Source organism: Elephas maximus, chromosome 3 (genome assembly GCF_024166365.1).
Source record: "Elephas maximus indicus isolate mEleMax1 chromosome 3, mEleMax1 primary haplotype, whole genome shotgun sequence".
Taxonomy (NCBI): domain Eukaryota; kingdom Metazoa; phylum Chordata; class Mammalia; order Proboscidea; family Elephantidae; genus Elephas; species Elephas maximus.
The window spans coordinates 91,621,647-91,647,531 of NC_064821.1; the positions used below are offsets into that span (position 1 = coordinate 91,621,647).

The 25,885-nt window shown below is 42.4% G+C and overlaps 1 protein-coding gene and 1 long non-coding RNA gene across 4 annotated transcripts in view; one reads left to right on the forward strand and one right to left on the reverse strand.

The window, feature by feature from the left end:
* Positions 1 to 1,117, reverse strand: part of BEND5 (BEN domain containing 5) — a 352,434-nt gene extending 351,317 nt beyond the window's left edge. For 2 of the 3 annotated variants that reach the window (XM_049879235.1, XM_049879234.1), the window contains exon 1: positions 736 to 1,117. In XM_049879235.1, the coding sequence (XP_049735192.1) occupies positions 736 to 961 (226 nt within the window). In that variant the 5' untranslated portion in view covers positions 962 to 1,117. The remainder of the gene's footprint in view (positions 1 to 735) is intronic. The other variant, XM_049879236.1, reaches the window with a different exon arrangement.
* On the forward strand, positions 860 to 24,669 carry LOC126073073 (uncharacterized). The gene is made up of 3 exons (XR_007516651.1): positions 860 to 962; positions 20,070 to 20,223; positions 20,824 to 24,669. It is a non-coding gene; the product is annotated as an uncharacterized LOC126073073 (long non-coding RNA).
* The last annotated feature ends 1,216 nt before the right edge of the window (positions 24,670 to 25,885 follow it).

The following is a 25,885-nucleotide window of genomic DNA, read 5'->3' on the forward strand; positions in this document are numbered from 1 at the left end:
TGGATGGGAGATATGATCTGGTATTATCATGCCCTAAAAACGCTTTCCTGGCCCTCACTCAGGGAGCCTTCTTGGAGATGCTGAAGCAGTGCGCAGACTGAAGGGTGCCTTAGGGCTTCTTCCTCTTTACCTCTGTCACCTGGACAGGTTGAGGCAGGAGAGCGGTGCCAGGAGTACTGAGGTTCAAGGCCTCCTCATCTTTTCTAGTGATGGCCTGGATGGGACAAGGATGTCATAGCTTCCCTCTATGAAGTGGGGCTCCCGCCTACAAGGGTCTGGCAGTATCAGCCTTGCCTCCTCACTCCAAGGAGGTAACCAAAGGCCTTAAAGGGAACGAGACAGTCAGCTTGAGAAACTTGAGACAGAAAGGAACAGAGAGGCAAGGAGCTGTGAAAGAGGTAAAGAGAAGGTGAGAGATAGAGACAGGAAGGTATAAACAGTTTGGGAAAGTGAAAAGAATACAGAGAAACAGGAGGACAGACACGGAAAAGAGATGGAGACAGACTGACAGCGCGGGAGTGTCGGAAGCCGGGAAGACAAAGGGGACCATCCTGTATTTTTAACTGCTGTGGCCTTTTAGAGACACCTCGTTCCCAAAAGAAAAGCCCCGGGGGTGGCAGAAGGAGACAGAAGCAAGCAGTGGCTCCCCCGGCCTCCTCCACCACGGCGCCCGACCCCCTCCCCGAGTCCCGGCCCCCGCCCAGATCCCACCTCCCCTCCGGCCCGCTCGCTCACCTGCCAGCGCCAGGATCTGGGCCTTGTGGAGCAACAGCGCGCCCCAGTCGCGGGGGGCGCGCGGGGGGCTCTCGGGCCCGGCGTCCAGCTCCTCCGGGCCCCGGTACACGGCGTACACCTTCTGGTTGTCAAAATCCAGCCGCGAGCGGGGGCTGAAGTCGCGCACGCACGACACGGGCAGCGCGTAGCAGACGTTGTCCTCCAGGAACCGCACAAAGGCGTACATGGTGAGCGCCGGGGGCGGGCCCCGGTCGGGCCGGTCAGCCCGCAGGGCGGGCGCAGAGGGGGACCCGACGCGGGGCGCGAACCGCGCAGCCGGGCCGGGGGCGGGGGCGGCTCCCCGGGACCCGGGCTCCCCCCACTGTTATTGTTCCTGAAAGCACCGCTCTGCCAATCGGCTGCTCTCGCCTGGGCGCGGAAAAGGGAGGGAGAGGGAGAAAGGGGGGTTGGGGGCGGATGAGGGGGGTTTGGAAGCGCACCGCCACTCGCAAAGTCAGACCCGAGCAATCACAGCCGGAGCGCGATTCAGGTTGAATTTGAAATAATAATAAAAACAATAGCATTGCAAAAAAAAAAAAAAAATGCATTGATAAAAAGTCGCGCTGCGGACAGGATTATATTGCATCAACACCACGGTGCAAAATAAACTGCATTGCAAGAGAACTGCAATGCAAAGGAGAGGAATGCGAGAGAATGAATGTGCGAGGTGGGAGAGGGCAATCTTGTTTGAATCCCAAATGTAAACTTGGATTTGCAAGCGAACAGAATTTTGGAGTGTTTCAAATTTAGCCACTCCACCTCCCGCAGCCTCATTAGTTCGCTTTTTTGTTTGTTTGTTTTGTTTTTTGCAAAACTGCCAACTCCCTCTGCGAGGAGGGTCAGTCAGAAAGAAATATTCCCCAAGAGCTGCCAAACCAGTTTTGATCAGAACTGGGACTTATCTGGGATTTCCAGTTGGGCCAGCTGGCTTGGGTGGTGGAGGGTTTGTCAAGGGCTGCTCTCAGCCTGATGGAGAAGTTCTACTCCTCTTCCTGTCATCTACATCCACTGAAGCACCCCTTCCACAGCATGCTGAGCTGGGACCAGTTGGAAAAGTGCAGGGAATGGAGGGGTGCTCTGAGGAAGGCAGGCCTAGGGCTAGCTCGCATTTCCGGAACACTTTGAGGAGTTCAGGAACGGGGCTCTGTGGTACACCAGTCTTTGTTCTGTCTCCCACATCAGAGGGAATTAGCCTACTTATATCCTCATTGCCTAGCCCAGGACCTGGCACTTGGTAAGGGCTCAATAAATTTTGGGTAAATAATAATAAAAAATTCACATTTTTAATGGCCAGCCAGCCATTAACTATTTTATTCGAGGAACCAATATCGATTGAGTACTTACTACATGCCAGGTTCTAGGGTAGGCCCTGATGGTAAAGAGATGAATAGATGGGACAAAAAAACACCTGGATTCCTGGGGCCTTGCAGAGTTAGACATTGTATTAGAACTTGAGTCTTAGTTTTGGATTCTTGTGCCCAAAATTAGCTACTGTATGAACAACACAACTTCTCAGTCTTCTCCGCCTTTATCATCTGTTGGGGGAGTATAAAAAGTATAAATAAATATTTATGTTACAGTGATAGAAGTGTTCTATAAAGGAATGTTTAATGGAAACAGTAGATTCAACTCAATGCTATACATAAAAAGGAAAAAAAAAAAAAAAGCAAACAAAATAAATGTACCAAAATGTTAACAATGATTGTCTTGAAGTTTCCTAGTAGTGGCGAGTGTTTCTCCTTGCATTTTTGTATATGTATTTACAATTTTCTGCAAAAGCAGGCATTACTTCTGTAGTCAGAAAATGTTAAACATTATAATAGCAAGGTACTGGGCTCACCTTTTATATCGGCTGCACTCCTGGTGAAGCAGACAAGCCAAAACTCCCAAACCATTTTCACTAGGGTTTGGGGAGTGTGTTATACAGGTGAACTCCATCAACGCATGTTTCCCAGATCCAAATGCACAGGTCAAATCAAGTTCTTGTAAACTAGCTCACTGGTGTGTACACAGTGCCAACCAGGTATGACCGTGATGAGTCATTTTGATGCAGATGTTGGCCCTACCACGTGCCCTATACAAAAAGAGGGCCGCTCTGCATTGTTTCAGCAGATTTGTCTTCATGATTATGATTTCTTTGAACTAATCTTAAATGGGAGCCCTGGTAGTGCAGTGGTTAAGAGCTCAGGCTATTAACCAAAAGGGCAGCAGTTTGAATCCACCAGCTACTGCTTGGAAACCCTATGAGGCAGTTCTACTCTGTCCTATGGGGTCGCTATGAGTCAGAGTCAACGTGACAGCAATGGATTTAGTTTGGTTTTGGTTTAATCTTAAATGAGTTATTTTAAGAATATTTCCCTATGGTGGTCAAGAAGAAGTACTGTGTAGCAAGATTTCAATAATTTACAAGATGGATCATGCAGAATTGACTATATTTAATGAAAGTCCATCAAGCTGTAGACTGTGTTTGCAAAATGATCTCAAGTAGCATCACGGCCAATCTCTGTGCATCTAAATGAGGGTGACCTGAAAATCTATTACTAGTCTCGTCTCTCAACACCTCCCTGGACACAGTATGCTCTAGACACATGAAACTATTTGACATGTCCCAAGACAACATGGTTTTTCAGGTTCCAAGCTTTTATGCTTGCTCTGTCCTCATCCTGGACATTCTTCATCCCGAGTGCATGGTGACCTCAACTAACCTGAAAACTGGTCTAATGTCATCGCCTTTGTGAAGTCTTCCCCAACCACCTACACTCCCCAAGCACAGGCAGTCATTTTTACTCTTTTGCCCAGAATCTTTTATTTCCTCTCACTAGAATAAGAACTCTTTGAGGGCAGACATAAAGACTGAGTTACCTCAGCATCCTAGGTACCTAGCACAGGGCTGAGGAGTAAATGCTTAAGAAACATCTATGTTTAAAGACACAGAGAAAGCATGAGTAAAAGACCCCTTGCACAGTTGTTCTTGAAAGTCTGTCCCTCTTTTTCAGAGTTGAAGCTGAATCCCAACTCTGGCTTTCCCATGACCAGTGAATAAAGGCAGAACATTGATTCCACTTCTTTTAAGACTGATGCATTTATGAACACATTAAATATTACTGCACCCTCAAATTCAAATCACTTCCCTACCCAAGTCAATAACAATAATTCTTATTAGAAGGCAGTTCCATTCCCCCAGAACCCAGAAAGAAGAAGAGAAGAAACAATGGACAGGGGTGCCAACAGAGTAAACTCGAACCCAAATACGTTTTGCATGTAGGTACACAGAATGGATTCTAGGGAAGGAATGGCAGACACTGGATGTTCAAAGACACATGCTTAGATAGTCTAAGGGCAACAGAGAGACACCCAGAGTTTCTGCTTCCTGTGTGACCCACACAATCAATCTGTTAGCTCAGTCTCACGGAGAACCTCCTATGTGCCATACCGTGCCTCCTCTGCCTTAGTGAAAACTGAATCATAATATCTCCTCATTGACCAGGAGACCATGCTTCACACATACCAGAAATTCAAGATGTTGATGATTCATTGATTGGCAAGCAAAGGCAGTTCAAAAATACAGATTTCAGACATAAAGAGGCAGTAAAAACATCGAGTTCATCCAAATCTTGGTTGAATCCATCTTCAGTATCCCTGCCGAATGGTCATCCAGGTATCTCTTTTTATACAGTTCTAAAACCAGAAACCTCACTACCGTCTAGATCACCCCTTAACATCTGATACTACTGACTGTTAGAAACATCTTTCTTATGCTTAGCCAGAATCTTTTACCTTCTGGCAGCCGTACAAGGTTCTCCATCACCAGTCTCATGCCAGCCCTTCAGACATGGGAAAACTTGGGATCCTATGTCCCAGGAGATTCTCTTCTTCTGCCCAGCTTTCTTCACTTCCTTCACCTGTTTTCTCATATGACCTGGTTTCAGTGATGATAACTGTGATATGTACCATCCCCCAAATCTTACTATAAATCATATGCCATTCCTGGCACCTTGTATATACATGATCTCAATTAATTTTCACCGCAAACCCTTAAAGTGGATATTATTAATTCCATTATAGAGTTGAGACAACTGAGATTTAGAGGAAAGCAATTTGGCTCTGGGGAGCCCTGGAAGGCTTGTGGTCATATTTGAATTTTAGACAGTTGGCTCTAGAAAGCAGTATGGGGAAAGGACTGGAGGGGAGGCAAGACTAGGGAGAGGGAAGCCTGTGATAAGGCTGGCTGTCCTGTCCCTCCTCCTTCCCTGACTCCCTCTTTCCCAAATGTACTTTGCCTCTCATCCAAGTCATTTTAATGGAGCAGAAAATGTACACATCTGGGGCAGTTTTGCAACTATGTCTCCATTGTGCTTTCCTGCAGGGTTTTGCAGAGCCTTGGGTTAATGTCAAGCTCCTTGGGTTTAGCCAGCTGAAGCATGTTCAGTGGCAGCAATGGGACTTATGTTTCATATTACTGCATGGAATTCTCAATGTACTTTGCAAAACTATTTTAAGGAGACCTGGATTCTGTGAAATTTTAAAGCAATTGGAGCGTGTCTTTTCAGCCTCTCAGCTAATGATTGACCACATTTTCTCATGATTTTGCTTTTTTTTTTTTTACTGTTATGTTTGATTTGATTTCTCAAGTCTCTGCTTCCCCCTACTCCCTCACCCCAAAAAGGAACTTGCTGTGCTGTGAGTTCAGAGCCACTGTCTCCTCAGGTTGATTCAAGGAAGGAATAGGCGTCCAGGAGGATCTGGAGCTACTTGGAGGCCTGGGGTGGGCATTACCCGGAACTGGGTACTGCCACCCCGAAGTAGGGTCTTCAGCCTAGTTCGTCCATGTGAACCCCTGATCATGAAGTCTGGGTATCGAGTGTTGGGCAGGAGAAGGGAGGGGCTGTGGAGTGGAGGAGGGAAGGAGAAAGAGAGGAGAGTTGCATGTTGAGCACTATCAAGGTCAGCGAACACGACCTGGATAACTCTTCCAGGCTACTTGGAGGGAATGACAACTTTTCGTGTAGGTGACACCTTGGAGGGCCAAAGGAATCAGAAAAAAATAAATAAATAATTTTTTTTTTTTCTGCCAGGGGTTAAATCCTGACTCTGCCACATCTTTGCTGTGACTTTGGGTAAGACAGTTCATCTCTCTGAGCCTAACTTTTCTCACACGCAAAATGGGGCTTTTTTTTTTTTTTTTGTATATATATATATATAATTTTTATTGTGCTTTAAGTGAAAGTTTACAAATCAAGTCAGTCTCTCACACAAAAGCCCATATATACCTCGTTACATACTCCCAATTACTCTCCCCCTAATGAGACAGCCTGCTCTCTCCCTCCACTCTCTCTTTTCATGTTCATTTCGCAGCTTCTAACCCCCTCTACCCTCTCATCTCCCCTCCAGGCAGGAGATGCCAATATAGTCTCAAGTGTCCACGCGATCCAAGAAGCTCACTCCTTACCAGCATCCCCCTCAAACCCATTGTCCAGTCCAATCCATGTCTGAAGAGTTGACTTCGGGAATAGTTCCTGTCCTGGGCCAACAGAAGGTCTGGGGGCCACGACCACCGGGGTCCTTCCAAGTCTCAGACCATTAAGTCTGGTCTTATGAGAATTTGGGGTCTGCATCCCACTGCTCTCCTGCTCCCTCAGGGGTTCTCTGTTGTGTTCCCTGTCAGGGCAGTCATCAGTTGTAGCCGGGCACCATCTAGTTCTTCTGGCCTCAGGATGATGTAGTCTCTGGTTCATGTGGCCCTTTCTGTCTCTTAGGCTCGTAATTACCTTGTGTCCTTGGTAGTCTTCATTCTCCTTTGATATAGGTGGGTTGAGACCAATTGATGCATCTTAGATGGCTGCGTGCTAGCGTTTAAGACCCCAGATGCCACTCTTCAAAGTGCAATGCAGAATGTTTTCTTAGTAGATTTTACTATGCCAGTTGACTTAGATGTGTCCCCTGAAACCATGGTTCCCAGACCCCTGCCCCTGCTACGCTGGCCTTCGAAGCATTCAGTTTATTCAGGAAACTTCTTTGCTTTTGGTATAGTCCAGTTTGTGTATTGTGTGCTGTCTTTCCCTTCACCTAAAGTAGTTCCTATCTACTATCTAATTAGTGGATGCCCCTCTCCTACCCTCCCTCCCTCCCTCCTCTCGTAACCACAAAAGAATGTTTTCTTCTCAGTTTAAACTATTTCTCAGGTTCTTATAATAGTGGTCTTATACAATATTTGTCCTTTTGCAACTGACTAATTTCACTCAGCATAATGTTTTCCAGGTTCCCCCATGTTATGAAATGTTTCACAGACTCCTCACTGTTCTTTATCGAAGGGTAGTATTCCATTGTGTGAATATACCATAATTTATTTATCCATTCATTTGTTGATGGGCACCTTGGTTGCATCCATCTTTTTGCTATTGTAAACAGTGCTGCAATAAACATGGGTGTGCATATATCTGTTCGTATAAAGGCTCTTATTTCTCTAGGATATATTCCGAGGAGTGGGATCGCTGGATCATATGGTAGTTCTATTTCTGGCTTTTTAAGGAAGCGCCAAATCAATTTCCAAAGTGGTTGTACCATTTTACATTCCCACTGGCAGTGTATAAGTGTTCCAATCTCTCCACAGCCTCTCCAACATTTATTATTTTGTGATTTTTTGGATTAATGCCACCCTTGGAGTGAGATGAAATCTCATTGTAGTTTTGATCTGTATTTCTCCAATGGCTAATGATTGAGAACATTTCCTCATGTATCTGTTAGCTACCTGAATGTCTTCTTTAGTGAAGTGTCTGGTCATATCTTTTGCCCAGTTTTTAATTGGGTTATTTGTCTTTTTGTAGTTGAGTTTTTGCAGTATCATGTACATTTTAGAGATCAGGGGGTGATCAGAAATGTCATAGCTAAAAACTTTTTCCCAGTCTGTAGGTAGTCTTTTTACTCTTTTGGTGAAGTCTTTGGATGAGCATAGGTGTTTGATTTTTAGGAGCTGCCAGTTATCTAGTTTTTCTTCTGCATTCTTAATAATGTTTTGTATACTATTTATGCCGTGTGTTAGGGCTCCTAACGTTGTCCCTATTTTTTCTTCCATGATCTTTATCGTTTTAGATTTTACAGTTAGGTCTTTGATCCATTTTGAGCTTGTTTTTGTGCATGGAGTGAGGTGTGGGTCTTGTTTCATTCTTTTACAGAATGGATATCCAGTTATGCCAGCACCATTTGTTAAAAAGACTGTCTTTTCCCCATTTAACTGTTCTGGCGCCTTTATCAAATATTAACTGCTCGTATGTGGATGGATTTATGTCTGGATTCTCAATTCTGTTCCATTGGTCTATGTATCTGTTGTTGTACCAGCACCAGGCTGTTTTGACTACTGTGGTGGTATAATAGGTTCTAAAATCAGGTAAAGTAAGGCCTCCCACTTTGTTGTTCTTTTTCAGTAATGCCTTATTTATCCGGGGCCTCTTTCACTTCCATATGAACTTGGCGATTTGTTTCTCCATCTCATTAAAGAATGTTGTTGGGATTTGGTTGCATTAAATGTATAAATCACTTTTGGTAGAACATACATTTTTTATAATGTTAAGTCTTCCTATCCACGAGCAGGGTATGTTTTTCCACTTACTAAGTCTCTTTTGGTTTCTTGCAGAAGTGTACTGTAGTTTTCTTTGTAGAAGTCTTTTACATCTCTGGTAAAATTTATTCCTAAGTATTTTATCTTCTTGGGGGCTGCTGTAAATGGCATTGATTTGGTGATTTCCTTTTCAATGTTCTTTTTGTTGGTGTAGAGGAATCCAACTGATTTCTGTATGTTTATCTTGTATCCCAATACTCTGCTGAACTCTTCTATTAGTTTCAGTAGTTTTCTGGAGGATTCCTTACGGTTTTCTGTGTATAAGATCATGTCATCTGCAAATAGAGATATTTTTACTTCTTCCTTGCCAATCTGGATGCCCTTTTATTTCTTAATCTAGCCTAATTGCTCTGGCTAGGACTTCCAGCACAATGTTGAATAAGAGTGGTGATAAAGGGCATCCTTGTCTGGTTCCCGATCTCAATGGGAATGCTTTCAGGCTCTCTCCATTTAGGGTGATGTTGGCTGTTGACTTTGTATAAATGCCCTTTATTATGTTGAGGAATTTTCCTTCTATTCCTATTTTGCTGAGAGTTTTTATCATGAATGAGTGTTGAACTTTGTCAAATGCCTTTTCTGCATCAATTGATAAAATCATGTGACTCTTGTCTTTTGTTTTATTTATGTGGTGGATTACATTAATTGTTTTTCTAATGTTGAACCATCCCTGCATACCTGGTATGAATCCCACTTGGTCATGGTGAATTATTTTTTTGATATGTTGTTGAATTCTATTGGCTAGAATTTTGTTGAGGATTTTTGCATCTACGTTCATGAGGGATATAGGTCTATAATTTTCTTTTCTTGTGGTGTCTTTATGTGGTTTTGGTATCAGGGATATGGTGGCTTCATAGAATGAGTTTGGTAGTATTCCGTCCTTTTCTATGGTCTGAAATACCTTTAGTAGTAGTGGTGTTAACTTTTCTCTGAAAGTGTGGTAGAACTCTGCATTGAAGCCATCTGGACCAGGGCTTTTTTTTGTTGGGAGTTTTTTGATTTCCTTTTCAATTTCTTCTTTTGTTATGGGTCTATTTAGTTGTTCTACCTCTGTTTGTGTTAGTTTAGGTAGGTAGTGTGTTTCTAGGAATTCATCCATTTCTTCTAAGTTTTCAAATTTGTTTGAGTACAGTTTTTCATAGTAATCTGATATGATTCTTTTAAAAGTGGGGCTTTTAATATCTAACACATGAAAGTGTTGTTAGAATTAAGGGAAGAGTTTCTAGTCCTCTCTGTGTATCAGAGTTACCTGGGGAACTTAAAAATTACCATACTTCCAGATCTCATTCTACCTCACTGCCCCACTAGATCCTAATTCAGTTGATCTGGGATGGGGCCTAGGCATTGATGCTTTTGTTTTGTTTGCTTGTTTGTTTTAATTATTCTAGATTATTCTAATGTGCAGACAAGGTTGAGGACCTCTGAGTTAGGAGATTTTAGTAATATACCAGGCACAGAAGAAATACTCAACATGTCATAGCTATTATTATTTTCCAGGAAAATATACAGTGATTCAAAATGTCACTTAACCTTTCTGAGGCACAATTTCTTCATCTGAAAAATGACATACCAATGTGAATAGGTGACAGTAGATCATAGTGTGTGGCCCAACTTCAAATCCTGGCTCTGCCTCCTACTTATTGTGGGGCCATGAACAAATTTCTTAATCTCTAAGCCTCACTTTCTTCATGGGAATATCAATACCACTTGATAGGACTGTTGTAAGGGTTAAAGGAGATAGTCCACGTGAAGTGCTTGGCACAGTGCCGGCATATGGTGAGTCCTCAATAAATGATAGTTACTATTATTGTTATTATCATATTTATTTTTATAGTTATCATTATGAGAGCTCTTATCCCCATGCTGATACAGAGCAGATACCCAATAAATGTTTCTTAAATATAATCTAATGAGCTGAACAGTGAGGATGATTATTCTCCAAGCACCCCAGAACTTTTCTGCCCAAGTACCACCCCCTTCAAACCAGAGCCTATAGGTACAGGTTGTAGCCAACAAAGAGGCTCTTAGTACTTAGTCTTTTCTGAATCACTGTCTCAGTCCTTACAAGCTCCACAAAGAGCAACTTCTACTATTTGCTATCTGTACTTTGCTCTGACCCCACTCTCTTCTCCTTAGCCCCATTACAGTTCACAGATCTCTGCACCTGGGTTTTTCTCAGTGAATGCCTTCTAAGTGAAGTTCACGAAAAGGAGGCCAGGCCTGTTTGTTACAGGGCAGCCCCACTGAAATCAGTGTTTCTCTCTCCAAAGGGACGATGATGGGAACCCATGTGCTCATTTGACTAAATTACCCATTTAGGGTCATCCAGCAACTGGGGACCCAGGTGTCCTGACTTCCAAGCCATACTCTTACCTGCACACTGTTCTTCCTGTGAGATTAGACTCATGTCCTAAGATTAAGACTCTACCACATCCCTGTTGGGATTCTATGCTGTGCAACCTCTCACCAGGACACCCACCCCAGCTCTCCAACCTCAGCTCCCACTGAACCTGACTCACACTGTCCTGCAGCCTCCATGTCCCCCAGTCACCAGCTTACTCTATCCTCCCCTGTCTTTGGTCTTGGCTATTTCCCTAGCCAGGAATTCCTGTGCCCCTCTTTATCTTATCAGCCATTCTGCTTTCGCTGACTTCTCCAATCCCCGTTAATGCTTCTCTTCTACAAATTCTTCTGTACTTGTTTGTCCTAAAAATGTATCAGAAAGCTGATATATTTGGAGTCACACATAACTTGCCTCAAATCCCCATTTTTCCACTAATAGCTATGTGACCAATGAACTTGAGCAAGTTATTTAGTCTCTCTAAACTTCAGTTTCCTATTCTATATGCCTCAAAGGATCACTGTATTGATTAAATAAGATAACGGATGTATTCAATAAATGGCAGCCACCATCACTAGTGTTATTACTAAGTCATATACGGTCGGAAGTTTTACTCTGCACAGTTCACTCTTTTTCTCTAGTAGTAGATGGTATCATTGTATATGATGCTATCACATCACATCATTTCATCATGTCTATCTCACTCATTTCCCCAGGTAGAATATAGGAGCTTTGATGACAGGGGAGGCCACAGTAAGTAAGCTTTGAAGATGTATTGCTTCCTTTTATGCAGCTCCACAATGAGGCAAATTAAATGAACCCCTCAGATCTCAAACGTTCAAGAGCTTCTGAAACTATGGGCTTTGCCCAAACCTTCAGCAAACACCTCTGAGACATTAGGGCTATTCATTCTTTCTAATGGACTTTGTTGCGTATTTTCTAAGAAGAAATAAACGTCTGTGCATTATATAAAATATAAAATGCAGAAGCCTTTTAGCAATCTGAAGCCTTGTGAATGTGCATCTTAGCTTGATGTTCAGATCAAGCAGACTGTAAGTCAAGTTCAACCAATCACATCTCATCAATGTTGTGATCTCGTTGTGCACGGAGTCACCATGAGTTGGGAGCCGACCTGACAGCAGCTAACAACAACAACAAGCTTTAGAAGCTGCCTCTGGTTTCCTTTATTAAATTACCTCATCCTGTTGTTTCCTGCAGAAATGTCACTTCCTCAGAGAAGCTCAGATCCCTATTATATATTTCCACAGCTCCTTATATTTTTCTTCATGGCATTTACAATAGTACATAATTATATATTTATTCTATTAATGTCTGTCTCTGCCACTAGATTAAAAGTTCCACTGGAGAAAGGACCTTACTCGTTTTCTTCACTGTTGTGTGTTTAGCACCTAGACCAATACCAGGCACCTGAGACACTCTAAATAAACACTTGTTGAGTCATTTAAAGTCCCCAAACACAATGAGGGAGAGGTTTACCAAGGACTCTATGTGTCCCATTGACTTCACCTTCCTCTTGTGAATGTCTGTTTCTGGGCTGCCACCATGTCTGGCTCCCATAGTCTGGCCCAACACCGATAAAAGCCCCTTTCCTAATTTTTCCTTAGCATCACTACTCAGGATGACATTTCAAAATGCTTTTCTAACTATGAAAAAAAAAAAAAGGAAGGACTAAATGGAAGTAATTACAGAAAATGCACACAGCATAAAAACAGCCAAGTTGACAATCACACATAGTTGACAGACGCTCATACCAGTAAAAATACAATAGTATCAGGAACGTCACTGACACAGTCCATGGACCTCCCTGGAAACAAGATGGTGATTCTGCTTCCTCCCACAGAGCTAGAGTTCTTTCTTACCCTGGTGTTGGCTGGAAGTTACTGAGTTTCTAACCCCCTACTCAGCTAGGGTGATGCATGCTTCATCCTATGCCTCTGACAATTCCAATGCCTATGCCTCTGACGATTCCAATGTTATTTGGAGGATAAAAGGGTAACCTCCTCATGTTAGTTCTCTGATTACCATCTCTGCTTATTCTGAGCAACCTGTGGCTCAAAATGCCTGTCCTTCACAGGGCCACACTGGGACAGAACCACTCAACATTGTCATTCTTTCCTCGATTTTTGTCTGATTACTCTGGGTTGCTATTCTGTGTCAGAGAACATTCATACAGAGGGTTCAGTCATCTCAGAAGCACACAGCAAACCCAGAACATCTCTGATTTTCTTAATAATGTCTCATAACCATGCCATAAATTCAATATAAAACCAGAGGAAAGCAATGAGAAGGGAACTAAAAATGACTGATTTCCGTAATAAGAATTGTACTGGCTACTTTACGTATTGAAACCCTGGTGGTGTAGTGGTTAAGTGCCATGGCTGCTAACCAAAGGGTCAGCAGTTCGAATCCGCCAGGCGCTCCTTGGAAACTTTATGGGGCAGTTCTACTCTGTAGGGTCGCTATGAGTCGGAATTGACTCAATGGCACAGGGTTTGGTTTTGGTTAACTTTATGTATTAGCTCATTTAATCTTTTCAAAACACTCCATGAGGTTGGAACTATTATTCCGGCCATTTTTCTGATGAGGAAATTGAGACTTAGGCAATAAGTCACATGGAAAAGACTTGAACATTGGTTTCTTTGATCCAAAGCCAGGGTTTTGATACACACCTTGTTTCAGAGAATCCTGTGGCAACGTGGAGCTGAATTGACTGTGGGGTTAAAATCCCCACTCCCATGCTCCTAGAGGCTTAAATCCTCACCTAGGAATCTAGAATTAGATCTCATGGGAAAGTCCCATATCTATCATTCCCGAGCATCCATAGCTTCAGTAGCTATTCATTTTGTGTATACTGAAGATTTGACTACATTATCTGTGGCTCCTTAAATCATGGCCTCCTATGTCCAAGTCCCTGAATTTAACAAGCATGCTGAAGTCACTAATGGCTCAAGCAGGTTTCTACAGTCTTACATGCTCTCTTTTTTTTTTTTTTTTTTTTTTTTTTTTTTTATAATAACTTTTATTAAGCTTCAAGTGAACGTTTACAAATCCAATCAGTCTGTCACATATAAGTTTACATACATCTCACTCCCTACTCCCACTTACTCTCCCCGTCTTGAGTCAGCCCTTTCAGTCTCTCCTTTCTTGACCATTTTGCCGGCTTCCCTCTCTCTCTATCCTCCCATCCCCCCTCCAGGCAAGAGTTGCCAACACAATCTCAAGTGTCCACCTGATATAATTAGCTCACTCTTCATCAGCATCTCTCTCCCACCCGCTGACCAGTCCCTTTCATTTCTGATGAGTTGTCTTCGGGGATGGTTCCTGTCCTGTGTCAACTGAAGGTCTGGGGAGCATGGCCGCCGGGATTCCTCCAGTCTCAGTCAGACCATTAAGTTTGGTCTTGTTATGAGAATTTGGGGTCTGCATCCCACTGATCTCCTGCTCCCTCAGGGGTCCTCTGCTGAGCTCCCTGTCAGGGCAGTCATCGATTGTGGCCGGGCACCAACTAGTTCTTCTGGTCTCAGGATGATGTAGGTCTCTGGTTCATGTGGCCCTTTCTGTCTCTTGGGCTCTTAGTTGTCATGTGGGCTTGGTGTTCTTCATTTTCCTTTGCTCCAGGTGGGTTGAGACCAATTGCTGCATCTTAGATGGCTGCTTGTTAGCATTTAAGACCCCAGACGCCACATTTCAAAGTGGGATGCAGAATGATTTCATAATAGAATTATTTTGCCAATTGACTTAGAAGTCCCCGCAAACCATGCTCCCCAGACCCCCGCGCTTGCTCCGCTGACCTTTGAAGCATTCATTTTATCCCGGAAACTTCTTTGCTTTTGGTCCAGTCCAATTGAGCTGACCTTCCATGTATTGAGTGTTGTCTTTCCCTTCACCTAAAGCAGTTCTTATCTACTGATTGATCAATAAAAAACCCTCTCCCACCCTCCCTCCCTCCCCCCCTCGTAACCACAAAAGTATGTGTTCTTCTCAGGTTTACTATTTCTCAAGATCTTATAATAGTGGTCTTATACAATATTTGTCCTTTTGCCTCTGACTAATTTCGCTCAGCATAATGCCTTCCAGGTTCCTCCATGTTATGAAATGTTTCAGAGATTCGTCACTGTTCTTTATCGATGCGTAGTATTCCATTGTGTGAATATACCACAATTTATTTACCCATTCATCCGTTGATGGACACCTTGGTTGCTTCCAACTTTTTGCTATTGTAAACAGAGCTGCAATAAACATGGGTGTGCATATATCTGTTTGTATGAAGGCTCTTGTATCTCTAGGGTATATTCCTAGGAGTGGGATTTCTGGGTTGTATGGTAGTTCTATTTCTAACTGTTTAAGATAACGCCAGATAGATTTCCAAAGTGGTTGTACCATTTTACATTCCCACCAGCAGTGTATGAGAGTTCCAATCTCTCCGCAGCCTCTCCAACATTTATTATTTTGTGTTTTTTGGATTAATGCCAGCCTTGCTGGTGTGAGATGGAATCTCATCGTAGTTTTAATTTGCATTTCTCTAATGGCTAATGATCGAGAGCATTTTCTCATGTATCTGTTGGCTGCCTGAATATCTTCTTTAGAGAAATGTTACATGCTCTCTTGATGGCTGGGGAATTAGAACTTGCTGGCAATCACCTAGTTACTACGCGGTGTGAGTGGACACTTCTCTGAGCCAGAAAACAGAGGATAAGAGGGCTGTAGTCCTCCATGTGTCTGTCAGTTTGTTGTACTGTGGAGGCATGATGTTGCTGTGATGCTGGAAGCTATGCCACCGGTATTCAAATACCAGCAGGGTCACCCATGGCGGACAGGTTTCAGCTGAGCTTTCAGACTAAGGCAGACTAGGAAGAAGGGCCCGGCAGTCTATGTCTGAAAAGATTTAGCCAGTGAAAACGTTATGAATAGCAGCAGAACATTGTTTGATATAGTGCCAGAAGATGAGCCCCTCAAATTGGAAAGTACTCAAAAGACAACTAGGGAACAGCTGCCTCCTCAAAGTAGAGTCGACCTTAGTGATGTAGATGGAGTCAAGCTTCCAGGACCTTCATTTGCTGATGTGGCACAACTCAAAATGAGAAGAAGCTGCTGCAAAAATCCATTAATCAGAACTTGTAATGTATGAAGTATGAATCGAAGAAAAATTGGAAGTTATCAAAATGAAATTGAATGCATAAACATTGATATTCTAGGCATTAGTGAGCTGAAATGGACTGGTATTGGCCCTTTCAAATCGGACAATCATAGGGTCTACTATGATGGGAACTACAACTTGAAGAGGAATGGTGTTGCATTCATAATCAAAAAGAACATTTCAAGATTTATCCTGAAGTACAACGCTGTCAGTGATGGGATAATAGCCATACGCCTACAAGGAAGACCAGTTAATATGACTATTATTCTAATTTATGTACCAGCCACTAAGGCCAAAGATGAAGAAATTAAACATTTTTACCAACTTCTGCAGTACGAAATGGATAGAACACACAATCAGGATGCATTGATAATTACCGGAGATTGGAATGCGAGAGTCAGAAACAAAGAAGTATCAGTAGTTGGAAAATATGGCCTTGGTGATAGAAACGATGCTGGAGATGGCATGATAGAATTTTGCAAGACCAATAACTTCTTCATTACGAATACGTTTTTTCACCAACATAAATGGTGACTATACACGTGGACCTCACCAGGTGGAATACATAGGAATCAGATCGACTACATCTGTGGGAAGAGACGATGGAAAAGCTCAATATCAACAGTTAGAACAAGGCTAGGGGCCGACTGCAGAACAGACCATCAATTGCTCATATGCAAGTTCAAGTTAAAACTGAAGAAAATTAGAACAAGTCCACGAGAGCCAAAGTATGACCCTGAATATATCTCACCTGAATTTAGAGACCGTTTGAAGAACAGACTTGATGTGCTGAACGCTAATAACTGAAGAGCAGATGAGTTGCGGAATGACATCAAGGACATCATACATGAAGAAAGCAAGAGGTCATTAGAAAGAAAGAAAAGACCAAAATGGATGTCAGAAGAGACCCTGAAACTTGCTCTTGAATGTTGAGCAGCTAAAGTGAAAAGAAGAAATGGTGAAGTAAAAGCGTTGAACAGAAGATTTCAAAGGGCGGCTCAGGAAGACAAAGTAAAATATTATAATGACATGTGCAAAGACCTGGAGATGGAAAACCAAAAAAGGAAAAACATGCTTTGCATTTCTCAAGCTGAAAGAACTGAAGAAAAAATTCAAGCCTCTAGTTGCAATATTGATGGATTCATGGGAAAATATTAAACGACTCACGAAGCATCAAAAGAAGATGGATGGAATATACAGAGTTATTATACCAAAAAGAATTGGTCAACATTCAACCATTTTAGGAGGTACCATATAAGCAGGAACTAGTGGTACTGAAGGAAGAAGTTTAAGCCGTAATGAAGGCATTGGCAAAAAACAAGGCTCCAGAATTGATGGAATACCAATTGAGATGTTTCAACAAATGGATGCAGCATTGCAAGTACTCACTTGCCTATGCCAAGAAATTTGGAAGGCAGCCATCTGGCCAACCAACTGGAAGAGATCCATGTTTATGTCTATTCCCAAGAAAGGTGATCCCACTGAATTCGGAAATTATCAAACAATATCATTAATATCACAGGCAAATTTTCCTGAAGATCATTAAAAATTGGGTGCAGCAGTATATTGACAGGGAACTGCCAGAAATTCAAGCCAGATGCAGAAGAGGACGCGGAACCAGGGATATGATTGCTGATGTCAGATGGATCCTGGCTGAAAACAGAGAATACCAGAAAGATGTTTACCTGCGTTTTATTGACTATGCAAAGGCATTCAATTGTGTGGATCATAACAAATTATGGATAACATTGTGAAGAATGGGAATTCCAGAACACTTAATTGTGCTCATGAAGAGCCCGTACATAGATCAAGAGGCAGTCATTCGAACAGAACAAGGGGATACTTCATGCTTTAAAGTCAGGAAAGGTATGGGCCAGAGTTGTATCCTTTCACCATACCTATTTAACCTGTATGCTGAGCAAATAAACCGAGAAGCTGGTCTGTATGAAGAAGAATAGGGTATCAGGATTGGAGGAAGACTCATTAACAACCTGTGTTATGCAGATGATACAACCTTACTTGCTGAGAGTGAAGAGAACTTAAAGCACTTACTGATGAAGATCAGAGACTACAGCCTTCAGTATGGCTTACACGTCAACATAAAGAAAAAAATCCTCACAACTGGACCAATAAGCAACGTCATGATAAATGGGGAAAAGATTGAAGTTCTCAAGGATTTCATTTTACTGGATCCACAATCAACACCCATGGAAGCAGCAGTTAAGAAATCAAAAGACGCATTGTATTGGGCAAATCTACTGCAAAAGACCTCTTTAAAGTGTTGAAAAGCAAAGATGTCACCTTGAAGACTAGGGTGCGCCTTACCCAAGCCATGGTGTTTTCAATCACCTCCTATGCATGTGAAAGCTGTAGGATGAATAATGAAGACCAAAGAAGAATTGACACCTTCGAATTGTGTGGTGTTGGCGAAGAATATTGAATATACCATGGACTGCCAAAAGAACGAACAAATCTGTTTTGGAAGAGGTACAGCCAGAACGCTCCTTAGAAGCAAGGATGGCGAGAATTTGACTCACATACTTTGGACATGTTGTCAGGAAGGATCAGTGCCTGGAGAAGGACATCATGCTTGATAAAATAGAGGGTCAGCAAAAAAGAGGAAGACCTTCAACGAGATAGATTGATGCAGTGGCTGCAACAATGAGCTTAAGCATAACAATGATTGTGAGGGTGGTGCAGGACCAGGCAGTGTTTTGTTCTGCTGTATGTAGGGTCTCTATGAGTCAGAATTGACTTGATGGCAACTAACAACAAGAGTCAGATATATCTCTGTAAGAATTGCGAAGGCCTCCGCGACCAAAGAAAGTTCTTACCTGCTATTAATTGGAGAAATAGGAATAACAGTAAGGATAATAGTAATGAGGCTTTATGAAATGTCTATTACTTGCCAGGCTTTATATATATTTCTCATCTAATCCTCAAAACAACCATGAGAGGTAGGTACTATTATTACTAACCTCCTTTTAAAGTTGAGGAAACTGAGGCATGGGGTACGAGGTAACTTGCCCAAGGTTCCACAGGAGTAAGTGGTGGAGCCAGCAGGATTCAAACCCAAGCCACCTGAGTGTAGAGCCCAAGCCATGGACTTCCACCCCAACCATGGCTCCCCCTGAGTGCCTCAGTAAAGGGCATCTTCCAGGGGTGAGAGAGATGAGGCATCTATGCTCAAATGGTCGTATACTGGTTCTCCAGGCTTGTTCAGAATACCTTGTTTGGTTTAGATAAGATCCTGGAAGGCACTGACATTCAGATTTCCTAACGAGCACCCTGGAGTTCATTGATGTTTCCATCCTGGTGGGAGTGTCCTAGCTTCCATCCATAGTGTAAAGAAGGCTTTCTTTTATTTACCTCAAAACCACTTTCTTTAGTAGCACAGCAGGGCCACCTATTACGCCAGTCCATGAAAAACAAGTCTTTGACCTTTAAGTGTTTATGTTCTGACGGAAAAGCAACTGATATATACAACACATTTTCTTTTGGTAGCTCTTTTTCACATATTCTGTTACTGCTGGTAGTGGTTGTGCTGGGATGCAGAATATCAAAACCTTTCTTTTCCCTCAGACATAACTTTATTATCATAGAGAAGAAAGAGGAAAGAATAGAGAAAAATGAGATAATCAGTTAAGAGCAAGGCATTTTTTTCCTAAAACATAGAATGGACAGGAAAAAGATGTACAGGGTACATGGGACTCTGGATGAAGCGGCAGGGAGCAGCTGAAGTGAACTGGTAGGCAGAGTAGGTAACTGGCCAGGACCCTACCTCTCCACCCTGCCAGTGAGGCTGCACATTACTGGGTCCATCAAAGTGTCTCTAAACACCAAATTCTGTTTCTGCTGTGGGACCCATTCTGGAGAGGTTGCATGGCACAGAAGAGGCTATGAGACAAGATGATGTGAACAGTACACAGATTCTGTACTCAGGTTTGGGTTCAAGTACTCCATCACACAGGTGCTGTGGGACCGTGGACAAATCTCTGACTCAAGTTTGTCAGTTGTCAAAATGAACAATAATGTATACCTTCAAAGGTTGTTATGGGGTCTAAATTAGACAATGCATGTAAAGTATCTGGCATGTCCAGTGGCTCACTCATAGCAGGTTCCAGAAACTGTCGGTTGTCTTTCATTCTCATCTGGGAGAGTCTCTATTACTTTTTCCTTTTCAGGAAGCCACATGGTAATGGCAGGCATGGATCTCCAGGAGCCAGTCATTTCTGAGTGGAAAAGTATCCTCTCCTCACTGCAGTATGCCACCCACTATCCCTTGCTGGCAAATGCTGGGGCAGTCTGCCTGGTTTAAGAAAGCTGGGACCCAACTGAGTAAGATTTGTACTTTTATGAAGTTTTGGGACTTGTGCTGAGTTTGTCTAGTTTTAAAGTCATGTTCTTTTTTTTTTTTTTTGTATATTTAAAACATGCATTTGGAAATGTGAAACAGGGTTCTTAATTATAAAAGAAGATGAACTATGTTATGTATTTTTGTTCCCGTTTCTGAGTTCTCTTCTTGTCTCCTTGTTTGAATTTTTCTGTGGTGCCCTGCCTTATGTTCTAACTTATCTTGAGACACTCACTATAAAGATTTGGGCAAGATTCTTAGCTCCTCTAAGACTTTCTTACTTGTACATTCATTAGTTTATTGAAGGCTTATTATGTGCCAAAATATCTACTTAGTACTTGAAATAAAGAGACGAATCAGACAGACTCAGTTTCTTTATCTGTAAAGTATAAAAATGACACTTATATTTGAGCATTGTTGAAAGGAGTAAATGAGATAATATATGTAAAAGAAGGAAGAGGCAAAGGAGAGGACTAAAGTTTATTTTATTGAGCCCCCTATTCTGTCCTTGGTAATTCTAGGTGCTTCACATGCATTCCTCGTAACAACTCTGGGAAGTGATTGTTGTTATCTCTACTTTACAGACGCACAAACTGACAGTCAGAGATGGAAAGTGAGAGCCCAAGTCAGACACTGGAGCCGGACCTGGGCCTGTCTAGTTACGAAGTAAAGAGAACGCATGGCAGTGTAGGTAGCTGCATTGTCTCCTGCGGTCCCTGGCATGCTGTTTGTCATTAGGTGGGTATGTTAACTCCCATCACCAACTCCATGTAGAATATGGGAGGTTGTACTCCTCTTGCTGCTAACTGATACATCTGATAGCACCAGCTATGGTTTGGGTAGAGTAAGGGATATTTGGATGGAAACCCCAAATCCTGTCCTCTGGTTCCTTAGGAACAAGATGCAAAGATGACTCCTGAAAAGTAGGGAAAGGGGACATACACATCAAGCTTGAAGATTTAAATTTTCTGTTGGAATATGCAAAAGCTATCAAAAACTGTAAGTCACCAGAGAAGGACTTTGTGGTCCTCTGGCAGCCAAGCTTACCAGCTCAGGTGAGAGCTGGGACGTGAACCCTCGGCGAGAGAAACATTCTTTTTTCCAAGCCAACTCATTTCTGTTGTTGTGGCCTTTGAAGATGAAATGCTCAAAACTTCGTATCCCTCTGACTCTTAACCACTCCCAAGGTGAAGGCAGACCTCAACTGCACAAACAGCAAGGTATATTTTTCCACTTGAGATACTCAGTGTTTATCAAAGGAGGAAAGAGTCTGCCAGGAAATGTTCACTTAAGGCCTGTACCTTTTCAAGATGCTGAAAGCAGAGCAGGAAGTGAAATCAGCATGCTTATACTTGGCAAAGGGGCTGCAAATTACCCCCAAGCTAAACAAGCTAGATCTAGGCATTCTTTTTCCTTCCATCTCTCTGTTTGGATAGGTTATGGCAAGAACACAGAATAGATTTATTAGCATAAGAGCCAGACAAGCACTGTCCACATGGTTATAACTGTTTTTGAGCAAATCCTTATCTTTGGAATCAAGAAAAGGAAAGGCCATGCCAGAGAGTACTTGTTGCCACTGAGAAAACTCATGAGGGTTATCAGAATAAAAAGATGAACCCAGAAGAAGCAAAGCAGAATTTTACATGCAAAAAATGAAAATAGAAAGAAAAAAAAATCTTTTCCTTGGCATACAGAAATTTCATCCTGAAGGTTCCTCTTTTTTTCTTGGCAATGTAATAAACACCTTAAAATAGAGTTATAAAAAACAGAAACAGATTCTATAGAAGCAGAAACCAAGAATAGTGACTTTAGAGAACCTAACGTCAAACCTCTCATTCTAGAGATGATGAAACTGAAGCCCAGGATGGACAATGGTCCCCAAAGTCAATGAGTTTGTCATTGGCCAAATCAGTACTGGAACCCAGCTTTGAGTGGGCCTTTTCTCTTCCCTACACTGCCAAGCATTCTCTTGATTACAGGGGAAAACCTTCAGTAAAAGGTAATGTCATCCATGCCCATGGCATTAGCTTACCTAGCCCTAGAAAAACATAGAATTAGCACTTTCAAGGTTTAGCACTGAAGAAGCCGCTTCTGGTTAGGACCTCCTAATTCTCTCTCCTTGGGTAGTTACCTACCCAAAGGGAAGGTAACTTCCATGCTGCTCCCTCTGTACTATTTCCTAGTCCCTTGCTATCCCTCTCCCCGCCACCCCAAGAGGCCCTGTAAATTCTCTAACACTCTGGCCAAAGCATGGACCCAACCCTTTTTTTTTGGTGGGTGGGAGGGGGATTGCCTTAAGCACAGCTGAGACAGTCTGGACTTTCAAAGAAACTACTAAATATGAAGGAAAGAAAAGACATTAGAAAGTAGTGGAATGACCTGGGTTGGAAATCAGACAAACCCGAGTTCATACTGTTGCTCCACAGTCCATTAGCTGTGCAGACCCAGGCAAGTCACCTGACTTCTCTGACTTTAGTTTCCTCATCTGTGGAGTGGGGAGACTCACCCCGCAAGGTGTTTGAAGAGAATTAAATGAGAGAGCATACAAAAAAAATGTGCAAACTTGGTACACAGTGGTGTACACAAAGCATAAACAAAGTCTGATGTAGAAAGCACAAGTTTATGGTCAATCATTCAAAAAATATTTCCCAGGCCACTTTCTCCATGCCAGATCCTGGGCTAAGTGCTGGGACAGAGACACGCAAGAAGTGGTCCTTGCCCTGTAGGAAATAAGTTTTTCATGGGAGGCATACAAGTGAACAAATTATAACAGAAGAAATGGAGTAACATTTATTGACTCCCAAAAAACTTTTTTTTTTTTTTTTATGAGCTGGGCCTGTTACGTTTATTACATTATGTAATCTTGGTTAATCCAGGAAGAGTATACTGTGAGCCTGGGTGCTAATGGAGGTATGTATAAGTGGATGCAGTTTATCCAGGAAGAGGACGGCCTGTGCTTGCCTAAGGAAGGCAGAGAAGGCTTCCCAGAGAGGATAGTTGGAGCTGACACCTGAAGGATGAATAGGAGCTCAGCAGGTATGGGAAGGTGGGGAGGAGAGACACCATTTGGGCTGGAAAGTTTAGTGTGTGAGAAGTAGAGGAATGTGAACAAATTTTGGCACTTCCAGAAAGCTATAAATAGTTCAGCTTAGTGCTAATATTCCTCCGCCTTCTAGACTCTCTTTTCCACCTAGATGTCCCACAAGCACCTCTAACTCAAAATGCCCCAAATTGAGCTAACTTCCTATCACCACTACCCCCTACCAGTTCTCCTCTTGATTGACTTAGTGAATGGCTCACCACCTATCCATTCATTCTAGCTAGAGGTCTCAGAGTACCTGCATATTCAACTTTTGGAAAGCAATTCCATTTCATCCCTGATTTATGCAATCAATTCTGAGCTTTACTGTCTCTAGTTTTGACGGATTCTCATTTGGCACAAGCTCCCAGCTCTCCAGCTGTGTCTCTGGGCCATATTCCTTCCAGCCAAACCTCTCTGCCAGATAATTAATGATCTATAAACAAATGCTTAATTGCACCAGGGGAGCGCATATTTAAAGAAACTTTGTGATAAAGCAAAGGATCTTTTTTTATAACATGAGTATCGTCTCTCTTGCAAACTCTTGCCCACCCTCAATTTATCATTTAATCTGGGTTTTCATTTCACAATTAAATCAGATGCTCTCTTGAAGTGGGTCTCCCAAAAGTACAAAAACGTGTCTAAGGGACAGATGGTGTTATCCTGAAGGCCATCCATGTCAGGGTAGATACCTGAGACACCTCCCTTTTCTCTCTAGGTCCAGCCCTTTGAACCTCAGACTCAAGATTTGTACACTTGTTTGGAGAAAGAAAATTTTGGGTCCTGCCAAGAAGGGGAAAAGAAATGTGAATTTATTAGGAATCTAATGTATGCCTGGATCTTTTATTTATGTTCTCTCATTTTACTGTGCACAACAATCCCATGAGGTACTACCCATTTTATAAATACAAAACTTAAGCACTCTGGCCAAGCTAGTGGCAGCTTGTAAGAAATGAATATATTTATATTCAATTAAATATAATGAGATTATTATTTCTGAGCATACCCTTTCAAGCTGTTTAGATTATCTAGTCAGCCATATTGTCCTTTCAAAGTAGATATGAAGTCTTTTGTCACAGAGTTTGCCTTCTATCCAGCCATGTGGATTCCCTAGGAGTACCTGGTCACACTGGGGTTTATCAGCAAGAAGCCACAGTGGAAACTTTTCTGATTGCTGCTGCCTTGGGGATCCACCCTCCTGCTGGGAGCCAGCAGTAGGTGCTGCTGTGGGAGGGGCCAATCCAGCCACATAGGCCTTTGAAAGAGGAAGCACCTTGACTGGGATCTGAAATTGAACCCCCTCTAGGGAGTTTGACAAGGTGGTTTTTGTGTAGTTCTTGATGGCCCAGATGTTCCAGAAAGAGGAAGCATAGCAACATTTTTAGAATAGTTAGCGAGGTACAACAGAACCCAGAAACTGGGCCCACAGGAACGATCCCCCTGATCATTTGCTTCAGAAAACACTCTGTATCGACTGAATACCTGTTGCATGCTCTCCCCTGGATCTTCAACCTCTCCTCTTTTGAAGGCTTCCTTCCTATCAGCACTTACAGTGCTGGTGTCTTCCCAGCTGTGAAAAACAACCACCATCACCACCTGAAAAACCTTGCTCACCCCTGCCCCTCACTTAGTTACTTCCTTCTTCTTTCATCCTCTTCACAATCAAAACTTTTTGAAAAAAAGTGCTGTCCACACTTATTATCAACATATGATCATTTCCCGTTCATTTCTCAACACTACCGCAGTCTGGCCTTTGCCTCTATTGAACCTCTCTCCAAAGTCACCAATGACCTGGTGAATTTAAGAACACGCTCCTTCTTTTAGAAGATCTTTGAGGTATTCACACTGTTGTCTTTTCCTTCTTCTAAAAGTGTTTCCTCACCTTCACTTCAGTAGTCCTGATTTTCTTCCTACCTCTGATAATTCTCAGTCTCCATGGTAAGCTCCTTTTCCTTACCAGCTCTCTGGGCTCAACTCATGCTACATACTCCTTCATCCTCTTTGCTTCAGCCAAACTGGCCACCACTGTCATCTTTTTCTTCTTCCTTTTCTCCTTCTACTACCTTCTTTTCTCCTCCTCCTCTTTCTCCTCTCTTTGCTTTTCTTCCTGTTCTTTGCATTTTATTTTGCGATGACTGGCGATTCATATGCAGTTGTAAGAAATAATCCAGAGAGATCCCATAAACACTTCACACAATTTCCCTCAGTGGTTACATCTCGTATAACTATAGTACAATGTGACAACCAGAAAATTGACACTGATACAATCTATTGACCTTATTCAGATTTCACCCGTTTTACATTCACTTCTCTGTATATATGTGTATATATTTAGTTCTATGCAATTTTATCACGTGTAGATTTGTGTGACCACCGCCACAGTCAAGACACAGAATACTTCCATCATAAGGATTAAACTGGCCTTCTTCTGATTCCTTTGGTGGGCCAACTCCTTTTTACTTCTGGGTCTTTACATATGCTGTTCCCCCTACTTATAACTTTTGCCCTCTGCCCCCAATCACCACCACATCCTTCATTTGGCCAATTGCTATTTACCCTTCAGGACT